At 45.9% G+C, this 15,073-nt stretch overlaps 1 protein-coding gene across 5 annotated transcripts in view; it reads left to right on the forward strand.

Annotated features, from left to right (window-relative positions):
- The window catches only part of SDK1 (sidekick cell adhesion molecule 1), a 387,510-nt gene that overhangs the window by 365,867 nt on the left and 6,570 nt on the right, over positions 1–15,073 (forward strand). For all 5 annotated transcript variants that reach the window (XM_064725525.1, XM_064725524.1, XM_064725523.1 and 2 more), the window contains 4 exons: positions 3,512–3,676; positions 6,371–6,508; positions 8,427–8,547; positions 8,756–8,885. In XM_064725525.1, the coding sequence (XP_064581595.1) occupies positions 3,512–3,676; positions 6,371–6,508; positions 8,427–8,547; positions 8,756–8,885 (554 nt within the window). The remainder of the gene's footprint in view (positions 1–3,511; positions 3,677–6,370; positions 6,509–8,426; positions 8,548–8,755; positions 8,886–15,073) is intronic.

The raw sequence follows: 15,073 nt of genomic DNA on the forward strand, positions 1-15,073 counted from the left end.
GGAGCAGAGCAGCTCCTCTCCAATGTGGGTTGGACACGGCATTGGGGCAGAGGTGGCTTCGCCTTCCCCTGTCTCTCAGATGCTCTCCCCGTGCCTGAACTTTAAGCTCAGATGGGATAGAGGCATCGAGGCTGGGAGGTGAAGAGCAAATCTCCCATCAGGAGTTAGGATGGGTCAGGGCTGGGGAAAACTGACAGAAACAAGGAGCAAAGAATTTCTTGTTTGAGGAGTACTTGCTTTTGAATCACATGTTTAAGAAGCTGAGTGCCCAGTGAAAGGCCGTGGGGAGTGAAGATGGGGACTGATGTGACTGAAAAGAAAAAGCAAAGCAGCCTCCCTGGGGATGTCCCTCTGAGCCCTGCACCTGAGCCCTGCTTAGTGTTGCAAATTCGCTCTTCTCTGTGGTTTCTAAGAGTTAATACCCAGCTGATGTCCCAGCCACGGCATGGGCACCTTTCCTCCCTAGACTGAGCAGAAAATGCTGTGTATGGTGCACTAATGATCTTCCACTGAACTGAAAGGCCAGCCTTTGCTATCACAGGTGACCTTCTAATGAATTCTCTTTCAGTTGAGCTTCTAACATTTAGAGCATACCTGGTTTTGAGGATGGAGGGAGAGGTGCACTGAAGGAATTCACAAGTGTGTGTTCAATATTTAATTTCAAAGTTGACTACTGGAATAAAGGGATTTTTTAGTTTGGGTATATCTGATTGTGATCATTGTTTACAAAGAGGGGTCTGGATGTTTCAGATGGATATAAGATAAATTAATTGAGGCTCTGGAATTAAAAATCTTGCTGGCCAGGGCTAGGGAAGCCACAGGCTATGCTGTGCTTAGGGTCAGCACTAGGGAAGATGTAGGACATCTGTCCAATTTAGCTGCATCAGCACCTCTCTGGAACCCAGGGATAATGAGCTGGGTCCCATTTTAGAATCATTAAGGTTGGAAAAGACCTTCAGGATCGTTGAGTCCAACCATTAACTCAGTACTGACAGACCTACCCCAAGGAAAAAACAAAGTTTTGACAAAGATTCTTTCAGGGAATGAAAGGGAGATGGGCCAGTGACTCCGTGGCCACCAGCCAGAGCATCTCTGAGTCCCTGTGAGACAGAAATGCCTCTGAAGAAACATCCACCAGCATCCTTTGCTGCCCCACACCATCGCCACCATGGCCAAGGGGACTGAGAGGAGGAAATGCAATGCTGACCTCTCAGGGGTGGTTTTCCCAACTTACTGCAAGCTTCACAAAGCACTTAAATATACACTTCTTGGTCTGTTGGGTTTTCTGCACTGTGCACCCTGATAGGTTTGAGAAAATGAGTGAGAAAGTGTATGTCTGAACAGTTGTGTTTGTTGTAATGAGTGCTGAACATTCACTTTTATTGTTGCTTTTTCTTCCCCTATTTAAGTGGCTTTGAATGCAAACAAATTGCTTTTCAGACAATTCACAATGGGCTCAAATTCTCTTATTGCTGTTTACAAATGTGTTTATGAAAGCTTAGGCAATTCTAGCAAATATGGCAATATTTTATAGTCGTGAGATGCATCTTCTGAGTATTGGTGGCTGCAACAATCCAACTTTGAAAATGCATCCCTCACTCCACCCTCTTCAGAGAAACTAAATCCCAAACTCCTGGTTTTATTACATTGTAACTTTATGTGGTAAAATAATCTCAGCTTCTATTGCCCTGTAAAAGGGAAGTCAATATTTTATCTCTTGTTTTACAGCCATTGTAATACCCAGCTAATACATAACAATGGTACATTATGATAACTTCATTATAGTCTGATCATGCTGGTGAATAATGTATTGGTCCGAGTTTTAAGCGTGGCAGGAAAATTACCTATTTTTATTGTTCTTTGGTGTTTCTCAAATGCAGCTGGAACAATAACAATGCAGCCTGCTTTTTGCATCTGCTGAGACTGCCAATCCTCCTGACCAGCAAAGCTGTAGTTTGGGGCTGTTACTCATTGTGTGTGTCACCAGACGTGCAGCGTGGTGCAAATCACCCAGCCAATATTTACTGGTGCCAAAGCTAAAACATTCACATGGAAATGCACCTGCAGTGTTAATCAATCCATCTTTGCTGCTATTCCCTGTGGCACAGGAGCAGGCTGAGGGCCAGATCTTGCTCTGTTACACCAGCACAATTCTGGAATCGCTGCAGTGACTCCAATTAGGTTACACTCAGGTAAAGGCAAAGCAAATGAGAACAGATTCCTGCCTCACACTGCAGCAGCAGAACGAGTCACAGAGGGTAACAGTGCTGGCTCCTGCTTTATTGTTACCTTGATAACACCTCGAGCCACAGAAGTCCTGCTGCTGCCGAGCCACGCAGTGCAGGCTGTCTTTCAAAGCAGGCAGCTCCCACACTGAAGTCCTGTCTGTGGAGAGGTTGTCATCCTATTCCCACTGCTGTGGGACATGGAGAGCAAAATAGGTATTGTTGGAACAGCTTTGATAGCTAAAAGTAAAAGCCCAATGGGATGCTTGTGAGGTCAGGTCTGTGAGAGCTGCGCTGAGTAGGAGAGCTGAGGGTTTGGCCCCATGTGTAGACAGAGACTCCATTTTCTCAGCAGAAATGCTGGGCACCAATTTTTACTGGGAAGTTAATCAGTCAGATTAATGTTTGATTCCTGCCCTCAAAATTTCTGAGTGGTATTTTAAATTATAGTTGGTTTTGTTGCTGCTGGTACCAGCATCCATCTCGTTGAAAGTTTTGTAGTCAAACATTGTAGTCAAGTGAATGTGAGGTTACAGGTGTGGATCAGGGATGGGAATGGTGCCTGGTCAGGATGTGAATCAGGATTAATGCCATTATGGCTGTGGAGAGCCAAGATTACCCTAATGAAATGTTCCCATCAGAATGGCATTGTGCTTCTAACAATTTCAACAGCTTTATAAAAATAAACAAAACTGATTTCTGTTTAAAACTGCAGAGCACAGAGTGCAGCACCAGCTCTGTGCCATGCAAAGGACTCATCACTGTTGCTGTCATGGAGCAAGCAGCACTCCAGTGACACCAGTCCCCTGGCACCACAGAGCCTCCCAGGACTTACATTAGTCTAAGCCTCACTTGAGTGCTTCAACAACAAAGCAAATTTTGCAGTGTAAAAGGCAAGCAGAACCTTTGTGATCAGGACTCAATAATGTTGCCTTTGGTTTACGTGATCTGTCAAATGCCAGATGTGCTGATGGGTGACCTAACCCAGTCAGGAGGGAGTGGCAGCTGCTCCAGCCAGCTCAGGTCTCTGTGGGTGCTGCTGCTGATTTTAGACACCTCTTCCATCTGGGCTATGAAAAGCTCCCATCCTGAATTAATGCATTCACAGATGGGGCTTGCAGGCATTCTGATATTTGTGCGTACCACAGGGCAGCCTCCAGGTGAGCGTGTCCCTGCCTGTGGCTCCAGCACAGCACTGGTGACATTGGTGACAGCCTCTCTGACAGAGCAGGTGGGAGTGCCAGGGCACACAGCTGATGCCATTTCTCTCCTTGCTGCTCTCCTAGACGAAGGACTCTGGGATATGTTTGTGAAGGACATCCCTCGCAGCGCCACCTCCTACACTGTGGGCCTGGACAAGCTCAGACAAGGAGTCACCTATGAATTCCGGGTGGTGGCTGTCAACGAGTTTGGCTATGGAGAGCCAAGTGTTCCTTCTGTGGCAGTCTCAGGTAATCATGGATTTATTTTAAAAGTCTTTTTCACTGGAGTTTCCTGAGGCTGAGGGAGAAGAGGAGAAAAAGAAACAAATCAGACTCTCTAGTTGCAGCAAATAATCAAGGGCAGCTTGTTTTAGGATAAAACTGGAGTAATACAGTGGTGAATTAAGGTCTGAAATTACAGTATGTTTGATTCTCAAGAAGAAAAATGTGCATGTGCCATTTTGAAGCTTGATAAAGAACTACTCAGACTGTTTATGTCAGATCTCTTGTCATAAGACTAATTTGTAGAGTCTGCAATTTGTTTGCTTTTTCTCCATTCTCAGTCTCTTTTTTGTTTGCTCTGCTTTCTTTTTTTTTTTTTTTTTTGTTTTTTTACTCTGGACTCTGGTAAACATGTTCTGTTACTTTGTGTTTAGCTCTCACAAATACAGAAGTGTAGCTTCACATTATTCCTGACAATCCTTTGTGCTGGCAGTCCTGCTCCAGTGTGATGCCTCCAGTCCCCCTCCACCAGAACAGCTCATTTGTGATGCTCTGGGGCTCTTCCCACTCTCGCTGCTCTCTGTGCTTACTCCCAGTTACAGGGCCATGACCTAAACACGCTTCCCAAATCTTTGTGAGCAGCCCAGCCCTCTGGTTTTCTGAAAGGGCTTGAATACCTTGAAAATCAAATTCCTCTCGGCTTGCCTGGGCTGGGCAGCTGGAGTGCCTTGGCCTGTGGTGAGGTGAGAGACCTTGCCCTTGGGAGGGCTTTGCTGGGTCTCCTCTTCCCCTGCTCTACTCCAGGTTGCTTTTGAGCCATCGGTTTCATCCTTGCTGTGTCAGCAAAGACAAGGGGAATAAAAGAACCTGATAAAGCGGCTTTGTGATTCAAAATTCTGGAGAGTCCTGAGAACCTGGCAGTGCTCCAGTATCTGGAGTGGCTTTTATCTCTTTGCTGCTCCAGTGAAAGGCATGAACACCATTCAGCAACTCCCCAGCAGGCAGGAGAAGCAAGTGCTGCTCTCGCCATGGCGGCTGCTGCGCTTGTCCCGACACAATTAACCACTTACCCCAGGAGAGCTTCCATGGATTTCACTGTGAGCGCTACCCCTGCTTTTCTTCTGCAGGACAAGGGTATGGACAACCCACTTCAAACACTAAGAGTCAGTGTTTTTGCTGTCTGGGGTTCAGAGAGGCTGTAACACAGTGTAAAGGACCAGCAATCATGTCAGTCTTTCCTTTGCTCGAAGACATTATTCCTCTGAAGCAGGGCATGCGTCTCCTTGTGATGCTTTCTATAAATAAACTGCTTGTTTGTAAGTTCTCCACTTGAACAGAACTATTTAATTCGCCTCCTTTTGATGCTTCAGTGTTCCTCTCAAATTGCTGCATGAAAGTAAGAGGCTTCCATTGAGATTCACAGTCATAAAAGTATAAAGCATTTTAGGCTGGCCACTTCAGCTGGTACAGGGAGGTATAAATTGCCCTGAATCTGCTCATCCCAGCATGGCTTGTGCAGTTTGTCTCTAGGATTTTATTGGCCTGGACTGGCCTCCTAGCAAAGAAGGAGCATGGCTGTTTTTCCCTGCTGCAGAATACCCAGTGATCTGGAACAAATTTGAGCTCGTATCGTTGGGCTTAAAACAGATTTTTATTCAGATCCAGGCTTGGGACAGTCAGGGAAAGAGGGAAGGATGGTTGGGTGGTTCTCCTGGCATCACCCATTCCTGCCAGGTGGTGTTCCACCTTAAGGACTACAGGGAAAGTATGTCAACTGCTGGCTCGTGCTCAGAGGCTGCACTTTTCCCCAAAGCTGAGGGAGCTCAAGGGAGGACAAAGAGAATATCACTGCAGGAAAACAACAATACCTATTACTTTAAACCAAGACTGGCGAGGTAACTCCAGAAAGGGGAAGTTAGTGTCATTTTGTGTTTCCACTTGAGGTCAAGTGGGGTGAAATTACCTGAGACTGCACAAAATCCAGGCAATTGAATTGATATCCCTGTGCTGCACATCAGGCTTGGCTCAGTGGATGGAGAAGTGATATAGAGTAGCAGTGAATGTTGGAAGTTGGAGTTAATGGAGGTACTGAAAGATGCTGAACCAAGTGTGCTTTGTTCCCTGGCACTAGCTGTATTTTTCAAAGAGCCACTGAGCAGCATTTTGGCAAGGTAAGCCTCCCAAAAAGTGGAATAATCATGGGTCATGGCACGTGTGTTAGTGGTTCCCTTGACCCAGGAGTGCTAAACCTGCCATGGTCAATAAATGTAGGTGTGCAGAGCTGTGGGAAGAAACCTGCCTCTCCTCTCCTGGTGATAACTTAGCTAAGGGCCTCTGGAGCTGCTCCAGGGGTATGAAAGGTGCTTGTAGAGAGGGAATTGGTTGTAGAGAAGCTGTGGCTGCCACATCCCTGAAGTGTCCAAGGCCAGGTTGGACAGGGCTTGGAGCAACCTGGGGTAGTGGAAGGTGTCCCTGCCATGGCAGAGAGTGGCACTGGATGAGCTTTAAGATCCCTTCCAACCCGAGCCATCCTGGGATTCTGGTTTGGAGCTGTGATATGCTCCTGTTCTCTGCCATCTCAGAAGGGTCAGCAAGCCCCTTGAGAGTCTGAACCCCCTCCTCTCCAGAGCACCATTGTGGAGTCATTGTTCCCTGTGGGGAACAAGAGAAATTTTTAAAGGGGCATAAAGAGGAACTGTTATTTGTTTTTTGCTCTTTCAGCACAAACAGAAGCCCCTTTCTATGAGGAGTGGTGGTTTCTGCTGGTGATGGCTCTCTCAAGCCTCATCCTCATCCTGCTGGTGGTGTTTGCACTGGTCCTGCACGGCCAGAGCAAGAAGTACAAGAACTGCAATGGAGGTAAGGCACCATCTCTGTGCTGTGCAAAAGTCTCAAAAGCTGTGGGAATCAGAGATGCCTTTCCTTTGAACCTCTGATTTCCTCAGCAGGGACTGTGTTAGAGCTGTTTTGCTTGGCAGAAGACTTGGAACTTTTTGCTGTCTGGTTTGGTAGAAATGGCTTTTGCCCCCAGCCCCACTGGATCAGGGTTTGGACACTGACCAGCTCAGACAGGACAGACTCTGGAGGTCCCAGGGACTGCAGTAAAAGCCAAGGAGTCTGGGTCAAACACTTGGGAGATAAGGAATAAATAAGGAATTAGCTGAGCCTTTGTTTAACTTTGGCATAAATCCCTGATAGACGGGGAGAAGGAGAAAGATTCTGCTTTTCCATGGCTGTACCAGTGCAGATATTCTAAACCTCTGGGCGTGAGGGCTATACAACTGTTCCTTTATATTGAGTGCCCTGCATCTCACATTCCTTCCCTAAGTCAAGCTGCAGTTGCTGGGCTGGGGGCCAAGCAGCCAGGAGGTGTCTTGGTTATCTGGACCTGTTAGATTTTAACATATAGTGAGAACCAAGCTTTGAATTTTCCTTTAGTGATGATTTTTACCAGTCTCCTTTCTTGAAAGGAAACAGGAGTTACCTGCTCTGTAACTTGGAATGTCAAATAGTCCCCTTTGAAAAAAGCCTCATTCTTGAGCTCTGAATATTGTTTTTACCTTTTCTTCTCTCTACATAATAAAGTCCTGGAAGGGTTGTTCACATGTGTATTTCTCTGATAGCCTCCTCCACCTGCAGCAGGAAATTCTCTGATGCCAGGAGGTGCCAGAAAAGGTACATTAATGAAAAGGATCAGGTGGATGGGTCTCTGCACTACCTGTTCTTAGGGATTAATGTAATGAAGTCTTCCAGGCAGTATTTAGTAATTCAGTCCCAAAGTGAAGATCTTCTCTTTCTTTGTAATTCACTTCTAACAAATGTTAGAAATCAGATTTCAGTCCCATGAGATAGAAGATGTATGAGTACCGTGGCATTTTACCAAGTTAATACTATTATATATTTGTATGCACAGCCCATAGGAAATCTCTCATCTTCTTAGTTTCACTGTGTTTGGGGGACAGACATGAAAAGGCAGGTCTGACCTGTGCTGTCAGATATCCGTGTTCACAGCGCCTTAATGCAGCTCTGAAATTGAAGCTGAGGATAAAGCACCTGTCTGCTGCAAAGTGGCAGCCAGCCCTTCTCCCTGGGACACGGGCTCAGCTCACACCTTTGGGATGACAAAGGATGAGCAGAGCACAGAACAAGCTCCTGCTACATTTGATCACAAGAAATAATATACTGGGCTGTATGCTCCTTCTTCTTCCCATCCTGTCCCAGTTCCTGCCTTACATTGTCTGGTGATTTCTCCCTGCCTGATTCCCATTTCAGCTGTGGCATGCTTTTCCCATTTGCTACCCACTTGCCCTTCCTCTTGCTTTTTTTCCTGCCTTTTTTCTCTCTCCTTTTCCTCTTTTTCTAGTTTTACTTTCCCTTGCTTTACTCCAATCAACGTGGAATGGGATTCACAGCACCTGATTAAGGACATCTTTAGTAGCCACCTAAATTAGTTATCAGGTTTCTATTTATAGTCAAAAATCAAGAATAAGCATTTTTGAAGCACAGTTTATCTGTGCTATTTTAGATACTTCTCTCTGAATGAAATCCATCCATCCATCCATGACTCCTTTCTCCTCTTTTGACTTCCTCTGCCTCTTCACTTTCCTGATACTCTCCTTGCCTTCACTCTGTTCTCACTTGCTAGGAGAAAAAATAAAGAGAATTTCAAATAATTAATGATGTCATAAAACAGAAAGAAGGACGAGTTAGCTCCTGCAGTTCTATTTGGGGGAAAAGTGTTTTTGTTTCAACTGAACCTTTCATTTCCTGGCTCCAGGTAAAACCATCTCCAATGTGGAAGAGTCAGTCACCCTGGACAACGGAGGCTTCACTGCTCTGGAGCTCAACAGCAGACACCTGAACATCAAGAGCACCTTCTCAAAGAAGAATGGAACCAGGTAAAAAGCTGGGAATGCTGTGCTTTTGCAATGTCTTTTTTCTAGCTTCAAGCACTGTTAAGGACTCAAAAGGGAGAGACTGAAGAATCCAGGGAGGACTTAAACACCCAAGTCTCTGCCTCAAGCTGTGATTCTGGCTTCTAAGCACGATTTCATTAACTCCAGGGGAATAACAACATCCCAATCACTCATCCTTTGCATTTCCTAGGTCTCCTCCTCGGCCAAGCCCAGGGGGGCTGCACTACTCTGATGAGGATATCTGCAACAAGTACAACGGGGCTGTGCTGACCGAGGGCTTGGGCCTCAATGAGAAGCCCCTGGAGGTGTCAGAGTCAGAGGTAAGGATTTCCCTCTGCCTCACATTGCACAGACACCACAGAGAATCATTTCCATGCTGAATCCTGGCAAGTCTTTGAAGTCCCAGTCCCATATCTGCATCATGCTGTGTGGTCACTGTCTGTCTCAGGGATTTTAAAAGGTTCAATTCACCAGGCTGTTTGCATCACATCTTAAAATAAAAATATCAAAGGGAAGAATGACAAGCAGGACCCAGCCAGGGCAGATTCCAGACCTGGCCTTGGCAGATATTCAGTTTTCCAGAGTCAGGTGGAAAGATAAGTGCAATCAGTCAGACAGGGAGTGCTGACCTCTCTCAAGGATCATCTGCACACCCCTTTCTGCCTGTGGGCTGCAAACTTGGAGCACTTTTGGGAAAACACACATCTTCTGCAAAATAAGCAGCTACTGTCTTGTGGGTGAGGTTAAAGGTGAGATGTGCTTTGCCCTGTTGCACTGACTGCAGTGTGAGTGTGGTTTGCAGTTTCACAGCTGCAGCAGTCAGATGAGTGGCCTGAGTGGTGACAGCCACTGCCTTGGTTACAGAGGGAGTAGGTGGGGAGTGAGTAACTTGGTCATGGCTGTGAGAGCCCAGCATTCAGCTCTCTGAACACCCCAGCCTTGCCTGTAGACTGCTCTCCACAGAAGGTGGGTGTTTGCCAGCATTATCCATCTGGCAGGGCTCCATCTTGTGTTCCACATTCCCTGTAAGAAGGAATAAAGTGCTTGCTGGCTGTGAAAGTCCAGCAGTGGCCATGGGTGAATAGACAAGACTTCAAAGGAGATCCAGAAAGGTAAATCTGTCTCTAAAATCAGACGCTGTCAGCTGAGATCCTGATGAATCCAAACTGACAGCGCAAGAAGCGAGCAGTGGGCCAAACCATGCCAAACCTGACCCTTCCAGCAAGAAAATATCACGGGCAGCAAGTCGTGAAAGAAGATGACAGTTTTCATCTGGAGCTTTTCTGCACCTGCAGCTACAGCTGCTTTTCCTGGCTACCTAGCTCTCACCTCCTGCTAATTACCACCGACAGCCTGCTGCTTTGTGCTGCCCTGTGGCCGACCCGTCGTGCAGGCAGCTTTCCTTGGTGCAGCTCAAGCTGCTGTCTCTGCAATGCTCCAGCATTACCCTCCAGATTAAACCCATAGTGCTTTGGTCATGTCACTGTAACAACCCAGCATTAAACCTGTCATTAAAGCAGTTTGCTGAGCATGATCGTGAATTTAGCACTGGCACCTTTTGACATTAATTTCAATGTCCCGTGTGGTATTTCCTGGTGATGTGCAGAAGTCTCCTTGCAGGGTGTCATTATGCCTTCTATATGCACTATTTGTACAGCAGAGAATGATGTGATTTTGGGGTTTTTTTTCTCAGGCTATTGATATTGTTTATTTACTGATGTATTGCTGTCGAGCCTGAAGGTCTCAGTTGAGATTCTGGTGTTTTTGTGAATGTGGGTGTGCACGTGAGTCTGTGCATAAAATATGCCCCTGTTTTTCCTTGGGGCTTGGAGATGCAGCCTGCCTGTATAATGTCTTTGATGCTTGTTTGGGGTTTTTTGTAGTGGGGAGTGTTTTTAGTCATGAAATGTTAATATGCTCCCAGTAGAGGTAGCAGTAGGAGATGCTGCCTTTTGATCAGCCTGGAAATGCTGTTTATGTTGGCAGGTGCAGACAGGAGGTGAGGGTGAGTTGGGGCAGAGGTGGGCATAGATGACTGACCACTCTCTTTTCAAGTGTTCCTGTACCTATTAGCTCTTCCTGTTTGTCTTTTATTTTCTTTTAGTTTCTGTTCTCAGAGGAGATCGTAATAGACAAGCTCTGTTTTCTGAGAGTTTCAGATTTTCCATCTGTCTTAGCGGGCAGAAACATTTGCCATTAGATGAAGAGTTAAAGACATCTTTTCATGTGAGAGCTCTACCCAGGTTTGGTCCTCTGCAGCAGAGGGTCCTGATGCTGTTTTCCTCTAACACATCTGTGTGTGGGTCTCAAATTCTGCTTAATGTGATGCACATCAGGGCAGGCAGGGACAAAACCTGTGCCTTTGCCTTCAATCCACTTGTCACCGTGTTACTGCTTAGTCTTATGCCTGTTGCCTGAGGTGTCAAGATTTTATATGGAAAAGAAGGAAGCTCACTGGCTGCAAGTCTCCTGGGGTTTGCTGAACATGAAGAACTCTTGGGCTGACTGACTGCACTTAAAACACATCTGCCTGGGATCGTTCTTCCAAGCTCCCTCCTGGAGGGGAGAGACACACAGAAACAAAGAGGAAATCAAGTAGGACTCTTAATATTCATAAATCAAGTGGTGAACTTATTCCATGTCCTGAAAGCCAAGCACCAGTACTGTTAATGAGGTTAAAGAAGTTTAATTGGCGGGTATGGAGCAGGAAACTGCTATGAGTGTAAATTCCAAATGATTAATAATAATAGGCTTTTAGTTAATGAGTGAAGTGGACAAGGCTCTGGACAGATAATCTGAAAAAATTTGGTGTTCACCATGTATAGAAATCTGATGATGTACCTGCAGTGTCATCCAGCCAAGGAAGGGCAGGAGGAGAGGGGAGGCTGGTGCACGTTTGTATGTTCTCACGTGTCCTTGTGGTCTCCCAAAAACTGTTTCCAGGAGAAAATACTCTCACAGGTTGCACACATTATCAGTCAGTGCTGGATGCTCTGGCCTTCCCACTGCTGTCTGCAGCATTACTGGCTTTGGCTTTCTCAGCTCTGTAGGAAGATATTCATTTCCACTTAACACTTCAGAGGAAACAGGGTTTAACTTGTTTCCAGTAAAGCTCTTCAGTGATTTTGACAAGTTGGGCACTATGTGGAAACCAGCTGCAGGTGACACATAAAATAAGAGTGGGTTCCCATGTCCAGAGAAATATTTTGCATACTGGGTTACCTTGTCTCTTTTACAGCGTATTTATTTCAGGCCAACAAAAAAAAATTCCTGCTGTTATCTACATTTTTAGAAGTAATCTTATAAGGCTGTTTCTTTTGTAGTCACTTAAAAGGATAACTGGAACTATTATCAAATTTATTATCACATTTCCCACTGACTAAGCCAACCAACTCTGGTGGCTGACTTGCCTCTGGGCAGCACTCGTGCATTTTATGCTATGAAAAATATACCTCAATAGCCTCTCATTTTCTGTATTTGTTGTTTCTTAGGCATCCATGCACCTTTGGTTGACAGTGTGTAATGTCACCACACACCCAATCACGCTCCAGCCTATGGAGGTTTCCAAGGTAACACAGCCACAGTCGCAGGGAAAAGAGAAAAGTGAAAACAAAGCAAAAAGCCCTGCAGCATTTCTATTTACTCAATAGTTTAAAAATCACTAAAGAGTAATCCTTTAGTATAAGCTGTCTGTATTGTCATGCTAAACAGGTTTATCTTACTTCTTGATTCTCATCGGGCTGTGGAATGCCAGTTTAGAGCATTCCTTGCTGATAAGGGTGGTTACTGGAGTCTTGCTGGGAGCAGACCTTAGGAGATACTTCAGAAATACAGACAACACAGTCAGTTCCTGCCTGTCCTGCAAGAAATACAGAAAAAACCTGTTGTATCAACACTAACAAGCAGGTTGTCCTTTCCAGCATCAGTCTGAATGATGGTGAATGGCTGAAGTTACTGCAGCCCTATATGCTTCATGACAGTCTTTCCTTCTGGAAGACCCTGGCTTTATTTACACCAAATTATTGTTCCCTTTCAGTTGGTATAATGAACTAATTAGTGGAAAAATTATCAGCAAGTGGTATTGTTTTAAATTCCCTCTTTCAGTTCATGGCAAATCTGAGCACACCATATTTCAAATGGTAGCAGCTCATCTTAAAGTGTTCCCAGGATTTCTTGTCTTTATTATGTTGACTTCTGGCAATGTTGAAAGAATTGGCTTAGGAACAGAAATTATATTAGCTTTGTGAGTGAGTGGTTTCTTTGCTTGTGATGGACAGAGCTCGAGTGGCTGCATAAGTACTATTACAGCTATAAAGTCATGTCACATGCTTCTTTGCATTTTCCAGCTTTTAGATGGCTTTATCCAACCCCACAGATCCTCTGTGTCTGCGGGGACACCAGGAAGATTCATAAAGAGCCCCCAGAAGTTTGTGGGGGTTCTTTTGTTCCTCATGCTTGTGCCACCTCAGCTCAGCTGTGATGCCTCTGTTCAGCAGGGCTCTGTTTCCTTGTTGGGTGGCTGAGAGTGTCTGAGTCTGTGAAGGTGATGGTGGGCAGGGGAAGGAGTCAGAGGCCATGGGAGAGCAGTGCCTTGTGCCTTTGGCAGAGAGAGCACAACACAGGAGCTGGAGGAGCTCACACCTCTGGGTGCTGCTTCTGGTGAGCAATCCTGTCTCTGCTCAGGATGCAGAGACTTTTCTTGAACATCATCCCTCAGCTTCCCAGGCATTTACCTTAAAATTGCACTATGGACACACAGCATCGTGTTTGGAGACTGATGCAGAGTGCAATAACTTGTTTCCTGCTGAGGACAGAGGGAACCAGAGGGTTTGGGGATCTTTAGGTGAAATTGGGGATCTTTAGGTGAAACCAGCCGGAGCTGCTGCTGCCAGGCCCTGCCATGCTGCCACATCTGCAGCCATCCATGGCACTCCTGCTGGAGCCCCCTGCAAAAACAGACAGGGCAGTGCTGGCAGGATGCTCCTGGCAGCAGTGCCAAGACTCTGGAGCTGCTCTCTGCACCCACTGGCTGTGAAGTAGCCCAGATCTGGGGATATTCCAGGAATGCTGCAAAAACCACCTGTTCAGGAAGGTCTTTGGAGGGAGTCGGGTGTTGGCTTCCCAAGCCTGGCAGCTGGTGCAAAGGAGTGTTTTTCTAGGAGACAGGCTTGCTCTGTTCCTTCTGGAGTAATTATGAAATGCTGGTAGGGCTTTGTTGTATTAGTAATTACTTGTCAAGGCACCTGAAGCTTTTCATTCTTAAAAATCAAACAGTACATAGTTCCTGAAGAGCCAAAGCCTGGGTAATAGTGGAAAGGAAGTTTTGCAAAGCTGTAAAGAGCTGCTTTGCTCACTTTTGGAAAGCACTGGGAAAAATTTCTCAGCTCTGTCCATCACCCTCTGTGCTGGAAAATGGGCACGGAACAGTATTGAAGCAGCTACCTAAGCAAAGAAGGGGGATGATGGATACTGTGCCCTTTTCAAACGATGGTTCACAAGGCATTTGAGGATTGTTCTTCAGAGACCATTAAAAAGGAGCTTTAGAGGAGGAAAGACAAGTTTTGTGGCAGGCAGGATCAAGAGGGATGTGTGTTTGCTGGGTGGTGTCATAGATCAGAACCACACCAACCTTTTGAAACTAATTGCAGCAACGAGCAGTGATGAGCTGCACTTGCCTGTCTCTCTTGTGTGTCTTAGGCAGCTCCTACTTTGATATTTAATTGCCTCTAGAACTGGCAATGCAGATTATTGAGTGGGGGGAGGGAAAGGAATAAAAGCTTTTGCATGGTCTAGTTGGAGATTTTGAGGGAAGGTGTGAGATGTGGAAATGCCTGGGTAAATGTTTGTGTGCTGGGTGGGATGGGGCTGTTACTGGTGGGAACATCAGTGGGAACAGAAGGAAAATGTGCTCTGAGATTCCAGGGCTGAGGCTTTGCCGTGGTCTCTGTGCTCAGCAGAGACGTACAAGCCCTCTGTGATTCCTCCAGCTGCATCCCAGCAGCAGCACTTCAGAGGAGGGGCAGATGCACAGAGCTTATCTGGTTACATCTCAATAGAGCTCCTGCTTGATATTGATGGGAGCTTTGAAGCTCTCCAGCCACCGTGCATAAATGTTTCAGGGGTAGATCCGCTCTGAGCGCAGAGCTGGGTCTGACTCATCCCAAGGAAGCAGCCCCTCCTGCCTGGCAGCTCTTCTTCCCCAGATTTTGCATTCTCTTTCTTCTGTCCCCACTGGTTGTGTACCTTGTACCACCCATAATCAGCTGGAACATGCAAATAATGTTATTTGCCTGTAAAAAAGTCTGATTTTACTTAACTTCCTTCCAGTTATAGAACTAATTTTCAATACTTAACACTCAGCGTTTTGTGCCAGTGGCTTGGGCTGGCCACCCCAAACATTGGCCTGGCTAAACAGAGTGTTTGTGTGGAAGGCATCCCTGCTGTCCTTCCATCAGGAGATACTCAGTTGTAACTGCAATATTTCTGATTGTGATTGAAAACTGTTGGT

Source organism: Zonotrichia leucophrys, chromosome 14 (genome assembly GCF_028769735.1).
Source record: "Zonotrichia leucophrys gambelii isolate GWCS_2022_RI chromosome 14, RI_Zleu_2.0, whole genome shotgun sequence".
In the NCBI taxonomy this organism is placed as follows: Eukaryota; Metazoa; Chordata; class Aves; order Passeriformes; family Passerellidae; genus Zonotrichia; species Zonotrichia leucophrys.